The sequence below is a fragment of the Harpia harpyja genome, chromosome 3 (assembly GCF_026419915.1).
Source record: "Harpia harpyja isolate bHarHar1 chromosome 3, bHarHar1 primary haplotype, whole genome shotgun sequence".
In the NCBI taxonomy this organism is placed as follows: domain Eukaryota; kingdom Metazoa; phylum Chordata; class Aves; order Accipitriformes; family Accipitridae; genus Harpia; species Harpia harpyja.
This window is the reverse complement of record NC_068942.1, coordinates 42,185,450-42,207,924: the sequence shown is the minus strand read 5'-3', so window position 1 is coordinate 42,207,924 and position 22,475 is coordinate 42,185,450. Positions and strand designations below refer to the sequence as shown.

Below are 22,475 nucleotides of genomic sequence, written 5' to 3'. Positions count from 1 at the left end.
TTTTTCTCTAGAAACAAAATTGAAAGGATCTGTCAAATGAATAGTCAGAACTTAAAGAAAAACCTTGATTTTAAAGTCTCACAGAATACTACAAATAATTCTGCAAAGATGATGATTTTGCTAGTTTTCTAGGGAGAATAACTTTTTTTCCCCCAAGATACGTAGTTTGCACATTGTTTTGCTTTAATATGTGATACTGAATTCCTGTTTCCCCTAGTGTTGATGTGTTAATTGTGTGTTGCTATCTACCTAGCACAGGTTTGACCGAAAAATTTGGAACATGAAATGCGTTTAGATTGGGTGCCTCAAAGAAATGGGAATTACTTCTAGAATTTGTGGCTGCTTTGTTTTGCCTGTTGAACCTACTTAGTACTGTCCTGCTAATTTTGTAGCATATTTAGGCTAGAGTGTCCAGTTGGTAGGCAGTATGATAGAGATATCTATGGCACAGCAGAGAGAGAACTACAGGCTGTGATTTCACTTCAAATGTCTCCTTGGGTACCCATTTGCATTCAAGCGCTTACCCCCATGAACTGAAGCTGCACTCTTGTGATTTTGGAGATGATCATGATTTAAAGCTGACACCTGACCTGCAGTTTCAAAGAGGTTGAACAGCCTGGGTCTGTACATTGTTTACCCTGAAGATGACCTTAGTTTTAGCTGTCCAGCAGCCGAAACAGTAACCAATGGTGCTGGTGGTTACTTCTGCTTGGCTGGTTGTCACTGGTTTGCTCTGGTTCAGCTAAACTGGTAGTTGTTGGAGGCTACTGGAATCAAGGCAGATTCTACTGTAGACAAAGCTTTAGTAGTGTGTGCTGTTGTTATGAGTCTCATTCCCAGTGGGCAAACACCTGCATCATTAAAGCATCTTTTAACATTAATTGGCACCCTGCTTTGGCTTGGGGGCCGAAGTTTAAATGAATGTAGAGATCAAACAGTTCTTTTATGTCTTCAGGTCAGAGTTGATGTTTTGTTAGGACAATGTTAGACAGTCTTGAATGTTACCCATGTTGTGCCAATAGAAGATAACTTTTGAAACCAAACTTGCTTCTTTCAGTGTAAATACTGACATCCAGAGCAGACCAAAGTTTGGTACATGGCTGGTTCCCAGCTATGTTATGTAAAGGAGCCATGTGACTGATATGTCAGAAAACAGATATTTTGTAATTGAGTCATTTTTTTAAGCTTAAATTCTCTACTAAAACATTGGCTATACTTTGTCAGAGAATGTGAAATGCATTATGAACAGCTATGTAGTGGTTATGTGACAAAAAAACTAGAGTAAGCTTCTGTTTTAACTCACTGAACTGTGCCCTGCCTGGGATGGTAGAATTTATGCTCCTAAAAAAAATTGAGTTTGATTTAAGGCAGGGAAGAACAAATATGCTAATTAATTTCTAGTGCTTATTTTTTAAGTCTCTTCTTTGGGGAATATATATCTTTCAGGTTGAAATAGATTGCCTTGTCTCCTTGTTACTTTTACTAAAAATAATGCAAAGTGTTCTGTACTGCAGTTGGATCTTATTTTCTGTGCATTAGAAAACTGATAATTTTATACCAAAATAAACAGAAGGAAAAACTGAACTAAAAATTTAAAAGCAGAAGCTTTATATGAAAATGTTAATTCAAGAATCCTTTGAAGTTTGCTTTCTAAAGAATTTTTAAGTATTCTGCATACTTATCAAAGAACTTCTGTGTGTTTATCCTTTTAAAATGTCTTTTATGGTTGCTCAATTGGATAGACAATATCAGGATAAAAGTTTTCTGGGATCTGTTGTCCTGCTAATCTCTGTTTAACTAGTAACAACTGTTCTGTGCATTAAAGTAAAGCAGTCTTTTGCATTTGATATTTATGTTGAATGGCACCTGCTTGAAATCAGTATGTCCCCAGCATTTTATATATTTACTTTTAAAAACCTGCTTCTACCAGCTGTTTTGACAGGCAGCTGGTATTGCCATCTCATGCTTGACAGATTTATGTTGTGCACAAACTAAGCTGTTTTACTATTCCTTTGAACTGGAATATTGGACCAGGTACAGGTTTTAGTTTGTGCTACTGGCAGTGTCTATTCCTTCATAATTTGTTGTTTAATGTTTATAAATATTAGTATTCCTTCTTTTCACTGATTACATTAATGCATATATGTAAAAATATAGTCTTGAAATTTATGCAGTCACTTTTGCACTAAAAGGTCAGTGTGTCAATTAGTGCAGTTAAAGTAGAGCTGCTGCTTATAGTATTGCCTAATGCAAACTGTAAGTTTGAAAAGACTTTAGAATTGAAACAGAACAGTGCTTAGAATGTAAATCAAAAACTAACATGGAAATAAGGCTATTGAATTAATATACGTAATAAACCTGTTGCAATGATAAAGAAATTCTGTCATAGTGGTGAGAAATCTCATTTGATGCTTGATCTATAGGTGAATTGAGAGAGTTTGTTGCTAACTTTTTTTCTCTTTTTCCTTATATACTTACTTAGCTCTCATTCCTATTATTCTTTTCAGTATTCAAAAATGAATGCATTTGTGAATGACAAAATTGGATATGGATGCGTTGGATATATCAATGACAAATATTTTGCTCTTTTTATAGCAGTGTTTGTAGGCAAATACAGTTTTTCATCCTCTGATCTTTTCTGACGTGATGCTTACTTGAAGGGTTTGGAAAAAACCTACAAACTGTCCTTTTAGATGTAGGAGAAACCTGCATGTTTGGTTGGAATTGACTTTTGGGAAGATCTCTGTATGCTTATGTGTGGGAAGAAATATTAGTAGTCTGATCCCACAGAGGAGGACATCTTACCATGCAAGATAAGTGATTACCTCCTAATGATTCTTTCTCAAGCAGTATTGTGAGGTACTGCTTCTGTAGTCATATGTTTCTGAAGAGCCATTAAAGATTACAGGTTATTGCTTTTGTTATACAGAAAAAGTCAAATGTCTCGGACAAAATGGTTGCTGTTTCTGCTCTTTTGGCAGAATGCTTACACTTGAGAAACATAGCTTTGCAACTCCTCCTGGTTCCCTTCGTCTCCCTTTTTCACGCAGTTTGAGAATTAATGCAACCTTAAAAAAGGAGAACGTGACATGAATGTGTGATTAAAGGAGGAAAAGAGATGGGGCTGGAGAAAGTTAGAGATATCAAGTATAAAAGAAGAGATAGGAGACAATGAACGTCTTTGACGAACACTCTTCACCAGTGTCAGGTTCCCAAGTGTCACCTTTGCTTACTGTTTTCAATATCTGGGAATGCCCACTGGCATGGTGTGGATGTTGCTCCCTCCACAGGAAAGGTGGTGGTGTGCTGCTGCCATGATTACTCCCTTAGCTCATTCTGGTCATTGTGGCGGTTTTATTTCTGGGCCATGCATATGTCTGTATGGTCCATGTGATGGCATGGCTGTTTCTTCAGTGAACTTTTAATAAAAATGAGAAAGTGACAAAAAAACCCCACCATCAAAAGAACTTTACTAAGGTTGCTGATACAGATATTTAAAAGCTGAGAAATTTCAGAATTCAATTTACTCCAAATGTATGTGGAGGTGATTTTTTTTTTTTTCTAAATTCAGTAATTTTCAGTTTGCAGCCCAAAAATATTTTCTGGTGGAATAGTGTCAGTTGGAGTGGAGTGTCTTCAGGCCTGCTTCCCCTGGGCTTTCCTCTGTTACAGTCTGTGGGCCCCAGTGAGTAGGGTGTGAGTGCCTGGGGGCTGTGGAGAGCCGACTGATAGTAGTATTGTGGTTACATGATAATGTTTTTATCTTAATTGTGTTATCTCATGACCTCTGCCTCTTTCAGAACACTATTTCAAATTTATTCTTGAGTGGTATCAAATTTGGAAAATGACTTTTCCATAGGGCTTACTTGTAGCAGAAATTGGAAGATTAATAGAGATTGAGAAGGAAGTAAGATTTCTCCTGGTGAAGGCATTTGAATCACAGAATGGTTGAGGCCGGAAGGGACCTCTGGAGGTCATCCTGTCCAAACTCCCTGCTCAAGCAGGGTCACCTAGAACAGGTTGCCCAGGACCATGTCCCGTCAGCTTTTGAATATGTCCAAGGATGGCAACTCCACAACCTCTCAGGGCAGCCTGTGCCAGTGTTGGGCAGAAAGCTGCAGTGCAAGCCCCATCTCTGCTTGCAGCTGTCTTGCATAGCTCTTAGGCTTTTCTAGACTCCTAGCTCATCCTGTGCATGGGATGGTGTCGTGGTTTAACCCCAGCCAGCAACTAAGCACCACGCAGCTGCTCACTCACCCCCCCCAACCCAGTGGGATGGGAGAGACAATCGGAAGGAAAAAGGTAAAACTCATGGGTTGAGATAAGAACAGTTTAATAGAACAGAAAGGAAGAAACTAATAATGATGATGATAACAATAATAAAATGACAATAATAAAAATAGGATTGGAATATATGAAACAAGTGATGCACAGCGCAGTTGCTCACCGCTTGCTGACCGATGCTCAGTTAGTTCCCAAACAGGGATCTGTCCCCCAGGCCAACTCCCCCCAGTTTATATACTCGGCACGATGTCACATGATACGGGATACCCCTTTGGCCAGTTTGGGTCAGCTGTCCTGGCTGTGTCCCCTCCCAACTTCTTGTGCCCCTCCAGCCTTCTTGCTGGCTGGGCATGAGAAGCTGAAAAATCCCTGACTTAGTATAAACACTACTTAGCAACAACTGAAAACATCAGTGTGTTATCAACATTCTTCTCATACTGAACCCAAGACATAACACTATACCAGCTACTAGAAAGAAAATGAACTCTATCCCAGATAAAACCAGGACAGATAGTTAGAACTTAATTGATGATGATACAGTATTTTATTTCCTCTTCACTGGTCAGTATATGGTCAATAAAGAAAAACTAACACATTATTCATTTATATGGTTTTTATATCTGTAGCAACTGAGCACTTGACAGGTATGTGCTCAGGTAAAGGAATGAGTGAGCAGAGGGAAGGTGGGACTACTCAAAGTGTTAATCAAAGTATTCAAAATTGAATTTCAATCGGTGTGCACAAGGGGACCAAGCTACCATTGGACAGTGAATTTTAACTTAGCGGTGTGCTTTATTTGGCAGCTTCTGTATTTTTGATAGTTTTGTGTGTAATTTTATACAATTGAATATAGTATACTAAAGAGATTTTGACGCACGGAATAAATTACTTCTCCTAGGAGACACAGAGTGTATGGGATAGGTCTGAAGTTTAGCCTGGTGCAGCTTTTAGAAATAATAAGACAAATATTCTTGTTTCTCTTGTGAATATAATGGATATTTCCTGGGTGAGGTATAGGTTGAGGATGTAATTTAGTGTGTTTACCAGAAGGCAGCCAGCCTGCTTGAGAGAGTTCTCTCTCTGCCCTTCTTCCCTCTCTTTCCCTCCTTCCTGTCCTTCCTTCTCTGGACAACATTTAAATAGAATTAAATGCTTTGCACAGGAATGCTTGAAATGCTTGTGAGTTAGACTGTGTGAGAACCCATTCTACTCTTCTGGCAGATTTTCAGGAAAGCTTGTTTCTTGAAGCTACGATGTGCTCTGTTCCAACTACGTAGAAGCTAAACATGCCATCTCTTGGGAACACGACTTACTAAGATAGAAGAGCTACAGACAGATTCTCTTGTGCTTTGGAAAGAGAGCATGTCAAGGGGTCACATCCCACACACCCCCATTTGAACAAATACAGTAACCAAATTGGGAGGGGAACTTGCTAAAGCCATAGTGCGGTATAGGTAAGTTAAAAATAAAAACAAGTTACAAGAGGAAACACATTTAAGGAGGAACATTGAATTATGGAGTTTAATTATGGTAAGAATAATTTACTTTCCACTCAACCTAAATCGGACATATAAAAAATAGACACATGTGATCAAGGAATTCAATTTTCAGTTACCTTTTTAGAATTTGATACCTTTCTGAGAACCCCCAGCTAAGCATGACATTTTTCTTTTTTAAGTGTTGTTATGCAAGTATTTGATAAATTTGGATTTAATTTTCAGTTGCTTTTTACAATTTGGTGTCTTTATGCCCCAGGTAAGCATAATTTTTATTAAAAAAATTGTTGCTAGGTAGTTAAAAAAATTGAACAACTTAATTAAAATAAAAAGGCAGTCAGCTAATTTGTTTCTTTTTCCTTTTGTTCCTTAGCACTGTGAATATCTGAAAATAAATACATACCTGTATATTTGAGTGCGTGTATGTATATGTATACAGAATGCATATGTGTTACATGCATGTGTATGCTAAAGTTTTTACGACCAATATGGTGATCACAGTGGTGCTTGCTGCTCAAGTAATAAATCTGTTCTTGATCTAGAATTTTTGTTAGAATTGGAATTTAAATAAGTTGTTCCCTTCACTTCGTGGATGAATCTTCATTTTTAGATATTTAAGGATGGGTTGAATGCCTTATGATTCAAGAAATCTGATTAGACTGGTCAACCTACACTTATAAAATGAGGATATTCTAGGATGATTTGAGGACAAATTTGCTTTCCTGCATGACCACATTATCCATGGCTTCTCTTTTCCGTCAGTGTCTGCCATGCATTTTCTTCCATAACTTTGAGTTTGTGGATCACTGTAATAAATGAAGTAATGACTACCTAAGGGTAATGCTAAGGAAGATCGATGGCCAAAATATCAATAGAAGCCTCAGGCTAAAACTAAACGTATTAGAACTGTAGTGTGTCTTATTAAAGCCATAAAGCAAGTGTTTAGAGTGACTACAACGCGGAACAAATCTCTTTTAACAGATTAGTTTTGGTTAATGGATGTTATTGTTAATCTAGGCTGTTTCAACATGGTATCTCACTTCTATTTCTTCTGTTTAGATTTTGTATGTAGACAGTTTTTTGTACTTGCCTGTATTAGGTAGACATACATTTTTTTAGAAAACAAATATACAATTTCTACATGATGTTTGCAGATCTGGCTTTCAGAGTACTGGGATTGCAGCACTTTGGACTGCATGTCTTCTAGATTAATTTCTTTTTTTGGAGAGCTCTTCTAATCTAGGTAGTAAACTAGGGAGCTGTAGTCTTATAGATCTATTATTTAATCCCTTATCTCTGCCAATTTGGGGGGCAATCCATTGATTCGATTGATGTAGGTTTCATTTTTAGTCGGAAATCAGGATTTTTTGCCTTTCACATAAGATGATGTGCATTTTCATCCTTTAAAAAAGCGGAATAGTCCACTTAGAGCCTTCTGTCAATCTGAACTCTGGTGGTTGCTTTGCTCATTCTCTGCTTGCTGGCCTAGAGGAAATTTCCTTTAAAGCTATTTGTGAAGTTACATATATTTTTTTTTTCTTGCAAAAATAATTTTTGGGGCAGAAATCAAGGTTGTGTATGAAAAGAGGTTGTCTTTAGGAGCCTTGATGGGTAAACTTGTTATCTGATTTACGATGGGGAAAAGCAAAAGGTATTTCTAAATAATGGGGATAATGTGAAAGAAAGAATATTCAGACTTGAAGGACAGAAGTAGAACAATTGGAGAGAACTGTTCAGAGAACTAGAGTAGTTGCAAGTAAAATTAGGGACTTAAATTAAGAAAACTAAGAACCTCAAGTCAAAATACAAGTACTTTTATTAATTGCCTTATAAATACAAAATTGCATTTTAGTCTGGTTTCCCAAGGACATTAAGCTTATCTAATCAGTTGGGCTTCTTTCTCCCTCAGTAACTATTGAACCCTGATGACCAGTTTCAACAAGATTTTACTGAAGGGTGACAAATTTCAAAGACCGTTAAGTTGCTGCACGTTTTGTGACCATCAGCAGGCTAGGGAATGAATCCCAAACTTATTTCCCAGCTAAGACAGGGAAACCTGCTGCTGCTGCTTTTCCATTTGTTGGCAGCTGAACAAAAATCAAGATTTGTGTATTGGCTGGCCTGTTGGCAAGCAAGTAGTAGAAAATTAATTAGTGCAGGGGTTGCTCTACAGTAGCATAGTACTTGGCAACTCTTGCCTCAGAGTGTTTTATTAGAAGACTTCAAGGGAACAGAGGTTACTGTGGTGTGTACTGGAAAGAAAATAGCAGAGGAATTCTTGGGAAACCATGGTTTCTTGGGTTTTATTGTTTGCAGAATTGACTTCTGATGTGGAAAAGAATTCCGGATTCACAGTAGAAGTGCTTAATCCTATTTTCTTTATATTTATTCATTTATGTTTATCCATGGGTATACTTTTCTTGCAGTGGTGTGATGAAAGATTCAACTTCCAAGCTACATTTTTACAGTGCTTGGCAAAACATGTGCCAAATATTTACTCAGCTGAAATGGACCCCTTGTTGGAGAAACAAGAAGAAATGGTCCAGGCAGTGATATTATACCCCCTGGAATGTTATCTGTTTGGGGAAGACCCAGATATATTCCTGGAGAAACTACAACAGAGTGGAACCTCCCAGCTCTGTGGGAAGGTGTTCAAAGGAGGAGAGACAACATACTCTTGTAGGTAAGGAAAAAAACTTGATGTGTTGTCATTAAACACCTGTCATCCACATTTTGCATAGAATGAAAGAGCATATAAAGAAAAAAGAGTGACCATGTTTTAGGGCAAAAAGGCAATATAAAAAACCATATGGATGTGGATAATAGAAAAAAATGCAATTAGATTGCCCATGAGTGTAATAATGGATTTTCATGTGTTTGAGTGCATGACTGAAACTGCCAAAATTGAACTTCAAAGTATATATTCTTTGGCTAATTTCGTAAGGGAATTCTCTTTAGATTTTAAGCTCTGTTTTAAAAGTTAGAAACATAACCTAGCAGAAGTGTAGCAGAATTTTCATTAGCAAACCATCTACAATTGTTTGAAACAATAATAAACGTTACTTCAGAGTCATGATGGTTTTTAATAGCTGCTTATTCTTAGCAAAAGCAGAAATATGTTAGCAATAAGTTTTGAAAGTGGAACTCAATCATGTTTCTGATTGATAGACTGATATAACAGGTTCGGGTACATGGTTCAAGCTTAACAAGATTGACGTTCATCTTTCTGTGATGTGGAGTAGCCAATGTTTTTATAATTTGAATGTTGTTAATCTTGGTTGTTTTTGTTTTTTGTTTTTTTTTAGAGCAGCATTTTCTTTTGTGCATGAAAATTCCATGTGTTTGTTTTAGAAAGTTTTCCAGTTACCATTTTTGTTGCAGAGACTGTGCAGTTGATCCAACTTGTGTACTCTGTATGGACTGCTTCCAGAATAGCATTCACAAGAACCACCGGTACAAGGTAGAAAAATCTTACATTAAGAAATTGTACTTGTAGCTTTAGAGAAGATTTTTTTTGAGGATATAATAAACTGCATATAAACCATTAGTAGTTTTTATTAAAAAAAAAAAATCTCGGATTTACTAATTAGTTAATTATCTCTCTGTCATGTTTCTAACTACGTAAAGCCTCTTAAGAACAGTAACTTTCTAATTCAAGAACCCAAGGGTAAGGGAGTGTTTATGAATGCATACATTGTTATTCTCTTTGGCAATATCACAGGAGTGTATGTCAGAGCAAAAAGCTGTGACTGAAAATGACAGTCCTGTCCTGAGTCACAGCCAGTACTTTTTGGAAATTTAGAATGAGTGTGCCTATACAAGGGCTATTACTTCAGCACTTATGTCACTGATGCAGTCTCTACATTTCCACTCTGTTCCTCTATTTAGATTTGCATAAGCTACTTCGTGCTTAGTGTGGACTATGATAAAGTTAAAACAAATGTTAAGCATCAATTTTTTATTGAGGAGATTGTTCTAGAACTGGATCATCTCTTTCTGGTATCCTTTTGATTCTCTTTGAGCCAAATCTATGTTATAATTGAGAGATTCCCATGCTTTAATTAAAGAAGGATCTTTTAAATAACTCTTAGCTAACTCCCTGCCTCAACTGTCACCTACAGTTTCCTTCCCAGGCCCCCTTTTTTGCTTGTCCTCTTCACTGAGAACTCTTATTTCAACAGCCTTGGAAGCAGAAATGGAAAACAATGTATTAAGTGTCATTTTTGAAGCTGGCCTATAAGAGGCAAGAAAATGTACAGAAACATTATGTATTCAATTTAATTATCTTTCATGACCAAAAAGTGGGCTAGACTTTTTTTGCAGCTGTTCTTTCTATTCATTGACATGACATCCATTGAAGAGGTTTGTCTTATTTGTATTATCAGTTGATCATAAATCCCCTTTAAGTGGCTATGTTTCAATGAGAGACAGTTTGGAAGAAGGTCCTAGCAATCTCAAAATTAACTGGGACTAAAATGCAATATTCTGCCCCTCTGTATAAGTCTTTGTATACTGATCTGAAAATGTGTTGTAAATATTGATTCAAAGACATACAAAACAACTTGGATAATGCAAATATAACTTTCATATAGACGCACATGCACCCACACAGTTTACAGAGAGGTAGGATGAAAACCAGGGAAAATAGACAATAATGATACCAGAGCAATTTGGGATCACAGCTGGGCTGAGAAGCTGTTGTCCTTTCCCTGTTTTTCAGTAACTTCTTCAGGCAATACATCAGCCATAGAAATAGGTAGTCAAATGGGAGCAGATTTGCTGCATTTCCATTTTAAAGATGCAATCTAAAGAATACAGATTATGCTTTTTATAGATTCATAGAATAATTTAGGTTGGAAGGGACCTAAGGAGGTCACCTAGTCCAACCTCCTGCTCAAAGCAAGTCTAATTAGATCAGGTTATTTAAAATGTTTCAAGTAAATAACAAATTTTTGAATGTCTTTTTATTGGGTCACTTAGTGTTTTTATAATTATTTTAGGATTGGAGATTTAGAGTAAGCTAAGGATAATTATTTTTGCCTGAGTTTTGCCTGAACTTTTTGCCAAAATGAAGGGTCAGAATTTGTACTTTTCTGAAAGTGTAATGCAAAGTGAGAGTTGCAAGAATATATTTAGATGCTGATTATATCTTATTATCTTTGGTCAGAAGTAGAGGTACTACTAAATGCCTGTTTAATATACACATATTCTTGTTTAGATTATTTTCAAACTTTACCAAGTAATTTGTAAAGAAGGCATTAAGCACCTTGGCTATAATTTTGGTAATAAAACCAGAAATTATTATTTTGCTATTTGAAGCACTTATTCATGAGTCATAGGCTTTTTCACCTACTTTCTGGTTACATTTGTTTGAGACTTGCATGCTTTTTTGCAGCGGCAACTGTATTTCCTCCTTTATTTTCTGCTCAAAAAGCTTACATTTTTTCCCCCCTGCTCCTCTGATAAGTCTCCTTTTATCTAAAAAAAAGAAAAAAATCGTTGTGTTAAGTCTGTTGGTTATGCAGTGACTCTTGTATTTTGTAAGTAAGTATTTATACTTGTGTTTGACTTTAATGCACATTTCTATTTTTCTCTTGCTTTTTATGTGCATATTTCATGACTGAAATACATGGTTTTTACAGATGCATAGCTCCACTGGAGGTGGATTTTGTGACTGTGGGGACACAGAGGCATGGAAGGCTGGACCGCTGTGTACTAAACATGAGCCTGGAGCATCAGGTTCTGCAAAAGAAGTAAGAATATTGCTTAAAGTGGAAGAATAAATATTGTAAATACTGCCTTTTTAAAAAAAGTGCTTATTCCTGTATGTGAAAGTATGTATAGTGTATAATTCATGTAGCAGATCCAATGGAGTTGAATCAGGATTTCCTTGGTTAAGGTGTTTGTTGGGGTCAAACATAGATATTGGACATCCTTTGTCTCCAAAGCAAAAGCAAAAACAGTACAACAGTTCCAGCTACCTGTCTTGTGCATTTCTGTCTTTGATTTGAAATTAAAATTGCTGTCTCTTGCTCTTTTCTTTCCTATGTGTATTACTCAGTTCTTATTTACAAATAATTGGTTTCCCAGTGGTTAGTAAATGTTTAGATATAGTACTTCATTTTAATAATATTTTCTCTTTTCCACATTACTGCATTACTGAACAATTTTTTTTTGTCAGTTACTTCTGGTGTGTGGTCTGTCACTATGACTAAAATAAGTCCCTATGCTTTAAAACTAACCTCTTATGCTAGGATGTCTCCTGCTTATTGTACCTCATAAAGCAGCATATTAACGAGAAATATGCCATCTTATAAGTAGTTCTCAAAGAGAATGTAGGCAAGTCAGTTGCTTCAGGTACAATTGTTTTTTTCAGAGTCCTACATTCTGCGATAAATCAGGACAAAAAAACCTTAGCACTCGTCATTGCGAATAGACCCCTAATTCCTCCTGGTTTTGTTGCAAAATGCTGTTCTTTATGATCTGGCCAAAAAAATCAAATGGAAAAGGAGTAAAGAGCACTGGTATTACAGAAAAATGAGACAAAGTTTTCCTTCACTTGTTCATACTTAAAAAAATGATGAATCTTAATGGATTTCAGGGATAAAAATAGTTGAAGCTCCAAGAAAGGGTCATCTGATTACCACTTGGAGCTTGTCATTGTAATGTTCACCTGCCTCTACTTCAGTGAAGTCTATTCTGCTGTGCAGTACTTATCCCTGAGTACTAAGCCATGGGTGGCTGATACCTACGTATTACTTATGAAAACCTGTAATCAAGAGAGCCACATTGTTTCCTCATTGTTAGAATACCCCAAAATAGCTATGGTATGGTTAGTTTTACTGCTGTCACCGTTACTTACTACATATGTGTTTAATACTTTTTCCAGCATGTTCTAGAGGTGTTTCCAGAATAAGAAACTAGCACAGTTCCTATTTGGGAAGTATGCATTTTCCTCCTTGTGTTCTGAAGGAAAATAGAGTGGGTTTTTTGCAATGCTAAATTTGTGGTACTGTTGATAAAGACATGGGAAGGTAGAGAACTCGTGTGTCTACCAACTTCAAAGCCACCTTTGGATACTATGGAAAACTTACATTACAAGATGCTCAGTATCTGATTTCTAGTTGATTGCCAAGAGGTCCTTATCATATCACGAAGAGAATTTAGCAATGGTCTTAAGACAAAACGTTCAAGTCTCAGTTGAGAATTAAGTGTTCTTCCACTTGAAAATAAGTGTTTCCAGCCAAAGCATCTTCATTGCTCCTAGATAAGTCATATTACTTATGTCTCAGGTGAGCAGTTTGTCCAGTTTGTCTTACAGTAGCTAGCATACATTATGGATTTCACCTGTGATGGCTCTCAAAAAAAATTACACAGATACCTGGATGAATGTGGACCTATGAGGCACATTAAGAACTTTAACAAAGAGATTCTAAACAAAATAGATTGTATCTCCCAGCTTTAAAATTTAGGTCTCTGTATGAGATTTTCTAACAGTTGTTTCAGCACTTTACTTTTGAGAATAATAGTATTTTTTGGTTCCAACAACTCTGACCAGAGTCCCTAAAATGGTTTATGAAATGTTTACTTCCTGCTGGGGAACCTGTTTCACTGCAAGGTATAGATTTTGATCTCACAGATCTGATATTTGCATCTCTGAAAGCATATTCTGCTTTTTACCTCCCTTTACTTTAGAACATCTTTTTCATAACAATATATGTAGTTATTATGCAGTCAGTCTATGTAGACTCTCTAGTAAAAGGGCAGAAGTACAACCACTACAAGAATAAAATGCATCAGTATATTAATATATACTATATTTAACTATTTGGTAGATTGCATTACATGACCACCTTCCTTTTTTAATAAAAGACTTGTCTGTCAGGGATTTTTTATGACAAAGAGGCTTGTTGGTGTTTGGATTACCTCATAGTTCGTTCTCCGTTTTGAGAATCAAGGACATTCATAATGTTGGAATTTTCTCAGCATATAGCACTTATTAAAAGAAATGAGTTGTCTGTTCCAAATGCACTTTGCATCTTGTGTATTTCTTTTCCAGCATGTTTTCTGATAGAAGTCTATCACATGCTTGTCAAACAAAAAGCACTCTTTTCTGGATGACCCTGACCAGTATTCCTTTAATTATTCTTAAGTGCAAAGGATATATCATGCTAGGGTGTTTATAAACTTACTCTGATCAGGTGGGAGCAAATAAGAGGAGGGATATGTTTGCAGTATGTTTGTCTGCTATGCAGAACATGGTAAAAATGTGCTTGGTAACTGGGTGCTATTTTTAAAAGGTAGATTAAGTTTAGACTTTGATTTACAGAATGACCTCCTTTTAAAAATGAGCCCTTAGTAGAGGACAGATTTCAATCTACAACATTAAAGATAAGCACCAGAGTTTTTAGCCTTTCTGAGATAATGAGGTGAGCATTAGTAAAATACAGTACCCTTACAAAAATCCTATTTAAACCTTAGTTTAAAAAAAAAAAATTTACAATGAGGAGATATTTACAAAACCTGTTGGCATGTATGTAATATGGGGCTCAGAAAAGCAATCCTTCATTTTAGAATCCACACTCCAGGCTTTTAGGAGTCATCCATTCCCTATTGTTTCCAAATTAATGTCTTCACTATGCCAGAAAAATAAAAACCTTTTTGCCTAAATGTGTCCTTAAAACCAGATAACTTTAAGAATTCATGTCTGAGGTAACGTAAAAATACTTCCCAGGCACATTTGCTTTAAAAAAAAAAAAAAAAAATTTGGTTGTTAGTTATTTTTAAACTTTGATATCTAAACATACTTTTTTCAGTCTTCTGCAATTTTGTTTTCTGAAGCTTTACCTGAAGCTTAAATAATTACACATTTTTGGGCATAGTTCTGAGGCAATTTTATTTTTACCCTTTCAGTCTACATTAGATGTATCTTAATTTCATTTTACTGTGACTTCTATTAATGTGGATAGCATTGGAGCTGGCATTGCATCATTTAACTTTTCACTATTTGTATGAGTACAATCCCCACTTTTAATAATTTATAAATCCTTTGATGTGGTTTCCTTTGATTTCTTCTACAGACTGAAGGAGAGCAGCATGTCTTACTACAAGGTTCTTGTTTGGAGTATCTCTGCATGGCTCTGCGTTTTCCTCCAGCTCTATCATTTTTGCTTAACATACTTAAAAAGCCAAACTCTTAAGAAATACTGGAAAAAAAATTTAGTATATTTACAACTCAGTTCAATTAGACTATTCTTAGCACTATAGTTTTTTCATTGTGCTCCAAACTTTAAGATGATGATAGCTTTGTCAGTCTGAGGAAAAAAAATAATTACCCCAGACATTTACATTCTTAATTACCAAGATCTACCACAAGCTTATCCAAAATTATGTACACACAGTGATATTTATAGACAATGATTTCATTGGCAGACATTTTAGATTGTATGTTTGACTCCAAATTATTCTTCTAATGCTTATCAGGTCAGAAAACTGTTGTTCAGAGCTTTGGAAGCAATTGGTCACGTTAACGCTTTTTACTTCTCTTCCACTACCTTTTTAGCTTTTCCATCATATGGACACAACATGATTTTACTTGGGGTTTGGTTTTGTTGGTATTTAGTGGTTTGTTGTTTTATTATTTTTTTAAGCAATCTGCTTGATAAATGTGAGTATAGTTGATTTAAGAATTTTTCACAAACAAGATTCTTAGCTATATTAAACACATCACTCTTTCGGTTCTTTTATATTTAACATGTCAGGTTGTGTATTGCAGAGGTGAGTGCCCTTAGTACTTTGGGATTAAAAGTCACATGTGAAAAGCTTTAGTCTTGGAAAGCATCTTTGTTTCTCATGTTTTTCTCACTCTGGCAAACACATACATACTTAGATTTTGTAGGCAGTTTGGGTGATCCTAAAGTTATAGGAAACTTTGTGTAAATAGAGAATATCAGCCTCTGTTTCTGTGTCATATTTGTGTATGAAATCACTGGATTTGGTTGCATTAACATTAATAGCAACATTATATACCATTTATATATGCATATGCTGAAAGGAAGTTGGTATGTGGAAAAGGTCATCAGGGCCTTTGGATTAAAGCCTTCTTTTCGCACCATGTCATTGCAATGTATCTATGTCTTGTACCTGAACATTGATTGCTTCATTCTTAAGTGCAGATTTGGTAATGATTTTCTTTGCTTATGACCTTAATTTCTCTCCTGCTTAAATGCTTATGGAAAGGATTAATAATATTATATGATGTAAACAATTCATTTAATGAGCTTTATTTGGGTGGATGGGGAATATGTCAGTTCACAGGGATATTTTGAATGATTTCTAGATCTGGGATGGGACCTCTGAAAAGAACAGATTTAGGTTTCCTTGGATGATTCTGTTCAAGGGGTGTCATAAATGTTTGACAGAATGCTCACACAGATGAGCAAGCAATGCAGGGGAAGAATTTTGGTCTGGACTGCAAACTTTTAATATCTTCAGGTGTACAGAAAGCTGTTAACCAGCTTTTTGTAAATTTAAGTTTAAAAAAAAAAAATTGAAGTTTCCTAACACATTTGGTAAGGCCTTTTGTAGTCTGTTCCTAGATAAAAACGGGATGGGGGGGGGGGGGGGGGGAAGTAGGTGAAACTGTTGGAATACTACTGAAAACCCTTGGGATGAAATAATTTTGAAGACAAGAAATTAGGTGAGATTAATTTGCTTGAAAATCAAGAAAAGGCTAATTTCCTGAAACAAATATAGTAGTAAGGTGTTCTACCAATCTTTTAATTTTTTAAATTTCTTTTCCATATTAATATTATCTCCTGTTTTACAGAATTCTGAATGTCAGTTGAATGAAGAAATTATGGAGCACTCTAGGAGGGTGTTTCCCTCTGTGATAAAATACATGGTAGATATGCTTATATGGGAAGAGGAAAAGGAACTGCCTCCGGAGCTCACAATTAGGTAGGGAGTATTTCCAACTTTCTCTTCAAGGCATTAGAAACTTTGGTAATAATTTTGCCTGTGGTATTCTTACACTCATGCAAACATATTAGCGCCAAAATCCCTGTAGAGAGTCCTGTAGCATTTTTGACCTACAGTTGTATAGAGAAAAGCTTTTGATACTTCATGGGAAAAATAGTGCGTGACTGTGCTCCATCAGTCGTCAAGGGGAGCTGCTCTGGAGCTGGCCCGATCTGCAGTGGAGTGGCAGAACTTGGCACACAGCGGGTTTTCCGGAGGCAAGGAAATGCCAGGGCAGCGGAGAGGCCTTCCAGGAACTGGCAGCTCTTGTGGGAGATGCTGATGAGGCCTGGTCATTGCCAGAGCAACCCCTACCATCCCCACACCTATAAAAAGCAGCCTAGGGAGCACTAGCTACCAGGAGTGCTGTGAACAGAACAGGCAAACAGAGCGCTGGCATGCCAGCCAGGACGTGGCGCAGCAGTTTGTGTGTAGTCACCCTACCAGCTCAAGAGGTGAGTTCAACTGGTGGTTACCACCCTCTCAGAAGGAGCTTAGCTATGGTATCCATCTGGTGGAGAGCTATGTCCTATGCACTCACCAGAATGGATGTGGCAACCCAGATGGAGCTCCCATGAAAACATGCAGCCATCCAGGTCTCAGGCTGCAGAGAGTGCCAGGGCCTTTCACTGGTAATGGATGGCAGTACTGAGAACAGTTGTGTGAGGTGTGACCAGGTGGATAGTCTGCTCAGCCTGGTGGCAGAGCTATGAGAGGAAGTAGGTTAAGGAGCACCAGGGAATCTGAGAAAGAGGTAGACTGGTGAAACCATGCTCTGCCCTTCCCAAGACAGAAACAGGAACAGCCACCAGAAAAAACCCAAGATCAAGGGGATCCTGTATCCTCCCCCAACCAGGCTGAAGGCAGTAGCTTAAAGGAAAGGAGTGAATGGAGGAAAGTCCACACTCAGGGTGGCAGACGAACCCCCTCCTGGCCCACCTCGCCTGCCCGGGTGCCTCTGTACGATAGGTATGAGGCTCTGGATGTGGAAGGCCAGTCAGTGGGTGATGTAGATGATGGTCCATCTATACCAGAGGTGTTGCCAAGGTCAGAAAGGCCTACCACCTGTATCATAACCACCTCCACGAGGAATAAAAAACAGGTTATAGTTGTAGGCAACTCCCTTCTGAGTGGGACAGAGGGTCCAATATGCCGGACGGACCCTCCTCTTAGGGAAGTCTGCTGCATCCCCAGGCCTGGGTTAAGGACATCACTAGGAAACTTCCTAGCCTGGTATGGCCCTTGGACTATTACCCATTACTGCTCTTCCATGTGGGTGGCAATGAAGCTGCAACGCATAGTCCAGGGGCAATCAAAAGAGACTTCAGGGCCTTGGGATGGGTGGTAAGAGAATCTGGAGCACAGGTTATTTTTTCCTCTGTTCTTCCAGTTGCAGGCAGCGACACTGGAAGAAACAGGTGGACGCAGTCTATTAATACATGGCTCCGTGGCTGGTGTCACCACCACAATTTTGACTTTTTCAATAATGGGATGGCCTACATGGCAGCAGACTTGCTGGTGTCAGATGGGATTCACCTTTCCCAAAGGGAGAAGAGGGATGGTCTTTGCTTATGAGCTAGTGGGGTCATTGACAGAGCTTTAAACTAGACTTGAATGGGGAGGGGGATAATATCAGGCTCGCCCGTGACAAGCTGTGGGATGACACGCCAAAGTTAGACGGATGGGGTGCTAGCGAGGGCCCTCAGCCTGTTGCTTTGAGACGTGCTGGGTACACTGGAGCGCACTTGAAGTCTTACAGAGATGAGCCGGGGGCTCCTGAGGTAATAGGAGCCAATAGGGAAACACCAGGGAAATGCCTCAAAGGAATTAAGGGCTGTTCCTCTAAGAAGGTGACACGGCCGACAGCCCAGCTGAAGTGCCTCTACACCAATGCACGCAGCATGGGCAGCAAACAGGAGGAGTTGGTAGCCACCGTGTTGCTAGAAAGATACGACCTAGTTGTCATTACTGAAACTTGGTGGGATGAATCCTGCGACTGGAGTGTGGCTATCAATAGCTACAGGCTGTTCAGAAGGGACAGGCGAGGAAGGAGGGGCAGAGGCGTTGCCCTCTACATCAAGAACTGGATAGAGTGTGAAGAGCTGTCTCTGAAGAATAGCCACGAGAAGGTTGAAAGCTTATGGGTAAGAATCAGAGACTGTGGCAACAAAGGGAACCTTGCGGTTGGTGTCTACTACAGACCGCCCGATCAAGGGGAGCCTCTTGACGAAGCCTTCTTACTCCGGCTACAGGAGGCATCGCGCTCGCAGGCTCCTGTCCTGCTGGTGGACTTCAGCACCCTGACATCTGCTGGAAAGTAGCATGGCAAACTGTAGGCAATCCAGGAGACTCCTGGAATGCATTGAGGTTAACTTCTTAAGCCAGGTAATGGACAGCCCTACAGCGGGGATATGATACTGGACCTGTTGGTCACCAATGGAAATGAGCTAATCGCTGATGTCAAGATTGGAGGCAGCCTGGGCTGCAGTGATCATGCACTGATGGAGTTTGCATTCCTGAGGGATATGGGTCAGGGGAAGAGTAAAGTCAGGACACTGAATTTTAGGAAAGCAAGCTTCCAGCTCTTCAAGGAGTTAGTCAACAGGACCCCCTGGGAAACTGCCCACAGGGACAAGGGAGCAACCTGATCTAGTTGAAGATGTCCCTTTAAAGGTCCCTTCCAACCCAAACTATTCTATGATTCTATGAAAATTGAAAAAGGCTGTTGTGTGTCACGTTAAAAAGACAAGTGGCATCATAAAACAGCAGAGAGGAAATAATAATGGAATAATCAAATAACTTAAAATCTCATTTGTATTTGGTACATGGTTTCTGTGGCTTTTTCTGGCATAGATGGTGGGGGGGGGTGTCTCTGACATGAAGAACATGCTTAACTTTCTTCTATAATTTTTTTTTTATTTGACATTTCTCTCAAGCTACTAAGTTAGCTGTTGCTTGTATTGGATAGGACACTACTTAAAATTTTATTTTCATTTGTGTGATATGTTGGCTTTTTCCTAGTAGAGAGAAGGTAGACAGCTACTACTGTGTCCTTTTCAATGATGAACATCATTCTTATGATCATGTCATCTATAGCCTGCAAAGGGCACTTGGCTGCGAACTTGGTGAAGCCCAGTTGCATACTACTGCCATAGATAAAGAGGTTAGTGCATTCTGGATATGGGAGAAAGTAACTTTTTAATCATTAATAAGTGCTACTATAGTCTCTTGATCATAGAATCTTTGTTTCTGAGATGCTGGAGCTTGAGAGAGAAAGCACTTGCTTCAAGAAAGTTTTTAAACGGTATTAATTTTTTTTCTTCAGTACAAAGGTGCAGTTTCTTGAGAAGGGGAAGAGTTGGTTTATCTGAAGTTGCTCCTTTCATGTTTGGCATATTTTCTTTACCTTTTTTTGTTCTTAGCTGAGATTAATGTTTTATTTTAATGTATATTTTTCAGAAAAATACTGAGTCAGCAATATGCATATTCATTTATATTTAATCAGAAATGTACCTTACATTTTGCAAGAGTTAGTGCTTGTTCTGGCTCAGACTTCATATGAAAATCTTAAAACTTCAAATTAAGCAAATGAAACCAGGCAGAATCCATGAAGGAATGTGGGTGAACCTGACAATTTTACTACTTTATTTTTCAAACTAATGTCCCGTGGAAAGACCTTACACTAGTAATGTAATTTTTTTTTTTTTCCTCTGGGGGGAAGAAAAAAGCATGATCAGAGTTTGAATTATCTTAATTGCAACCATATTTTTTTTTACCTCACAAAAGTACAAAACTTACTTGTTAGCACACAGAGAAACTTTGTCTGTAGCTGTATATATATTTGTTGTGTATTTACATATAAAACATGTTACTATTATTGGAATCCTTTTTTAATCTGTAAAAACTGTGTTTTCTTTTTGTGTTTCTCTTTGTTCAGGTAATGAAAGTTTAGTTATCTTTAGTTTCCTAAAGATAATTATGTTAATTTTTATTTGCTTCTAGTTGTCTAAAAGTACCATGACTGATGTTGGTCCTTGTTTTTCTTTTATGTATAAAAAACATAGCAAAGATCAGGCTTGTGACATTTTTGTTTTGTTTTATGTTGGTCTCATGGTCAATATTGTCTTTAAACAGGGTCGTAGAGCTGTTAAGGCAGGACATTATGCCTCTTGTCAGGAAGCAAAAGAAGAAATCAAGGTAACTTCCCAAAATATTTTTCTCATTTAAAAACCAAAAAAATCTACCTCATAATTATTAATACTGAAGACTTACTTGTCTGCTGTACAGTCTTTAACTTAGTACTTCCATACTTTTATAACTTGCCTGTGAACTTTTTGAAATTGAATTTACCCTGCCACATTTGGTATAGGTAGATACCTTCAGAAATAAAATGTGAACTGATTTCTTTTTATGCTTGGGAGATGTAATGGGTGTTGAAGACAAATATGAAAATTCATGTTACCTTTATTTTATACCTACTAATATTTACCTGACTCCTAGAGGCATTCTGAAAATGTTTCTCAACGACCACTTCACGTGGAGGTTCTGCATGCTGATGTTATGGCTCACCAGAAGTTTGCCTTGCGCCTTGGTTCTTGGCTGAATAAACTCATGAGCTATTCAAGTAAGCACAATGGATTTTTGTTACGATAATGCCATGTCAGTGTTTGAATGACTAGTTCTCTCAAAAAAAGTCTTTAGCAGTGTTATATATGATACTCCCTTATTAAAATACATGCCCATTCCTCCTAATTAGTAAATAAATAATACAGTAATATGGATGCTGATATCCATCAGTATGGTTACAAATAGCAGTACTTTTCTGTTCCTTCTTGTTAAAATAAATGTCTTTCCCTGCTTGAGCTCTGTCTGTTCCTCTAGAAGTTTTATTATCCTCAGTTTCAGCATCACATGCCCTATTTCAGTGACTTCTTTGCTTAAAAGCTGCTCTCCCCAGTGCTGGTGGAAAGCTGCAGAACATCTTGATCAGTGAAAGCACACATCCTCTGCCTGAATTAATTCCTGCTTCAGATTTGATAGCTGCGGTTAATTAGACAGTGTCAGTAAAACAAACAAACAAACAAAAGTCTTAATTTAAAAATCTGCCCAGTAGTGGGAAGTCTATTTTAAGCTTTCAGACATTGTTCTGGTGTTTAATGATGCTCGTGGTTTTAAAGACGACTTCTGAATCAATCTAATTTTGATTTCTGTTACTGGGTTTTGTCATGCCTGTCTTTTGCCAAACTAAAGACATTATAAAATTTCTTTCCACCGTACAAATACGCATATATTAAGCTCTACTCACTGCTTATCCTCCTTCTTGGTAGGGTAAATCTGTTGGCCTCCTTCAGCCTCTTTTGTAAACTTGGATAATAAAGTGAATTTCTTTTTTTTTTTTTTTTCCCAAACACTTACTTTCCAATCTTTCCCTTGAAATACATATATCAGAATTGTACCTTTTTTTAATTCTTTAAATATTTTACAAATTTTAGCTTTCTGGTTTTTTCAACTTTGTATTTATTTCACTGATAGTATTTTATTGCTGGTCTGAGTTCCTCAGACAGTTTCTTTAATTGGTACAAGTTTTTGACTGTGGTTTATTTCAAGGTTTCTAGTGAAAGTTTGATTTTTATACACATTTTTCCTCCTGGATAACTTTTCTTATTATTTTCAATT

At 37.5% G+C, this 22,475-nt stretch overlaps 1 protein-coding gene across 5 annotated transcripts in view; it reads left to right on the top strand.

Moving 5' to 3' along the window:
• The window catches only part of UBR1 (ubiquitin protein ligase E3 component n-recognin 1), a 73,843-nt gene that overhangs the window by 4,584 nt on the left and 46,784 nt on the right, over nucleotides 1–22,475 (top strand). For 2 of the 5 annotated variants that reach the window (XM_052782231.1, XM_052782229.1), the window contains exons 2-8: nucleotides 8,207–8,463; nucleotides 9,162–9,240; nucleotides 11,423–11,533; nucleotides 16,609–16,739; nucleotides 19,824–19,962; nucleotides 20,934–20,996; nucleotides 21,300–21,423. In XM_052782231.1, coding sequence (XP_052638191.1) covers nucleotides 8,207–8,463; nucleotides 9,162–9,240; nucleotides 11,423–11,533; nucleotides 16,609–16,739; nucleotides 19,824–19,962; nucleotides 20,934–20,996; nucleotides 21,300–21,423 — 904 coding nt within the window. Of the gene's footprint in view, nucleotides 1–8,206; nucleotides 8,464–9,161; nucleotides 9,241–11,422; nucleotides 11,534–16,608; nucleotides 16,740–19,820; nucleotides 19,963–20,933; nucleotides 20,997–21,299; nucleotides 21,424–22,475 lie in introns of all 5 variants that reach the window. The other 3 variants (XM_052782230.1, XM_052782228.1, XM_052782232.1) reach the window with 2 other exon arrangements.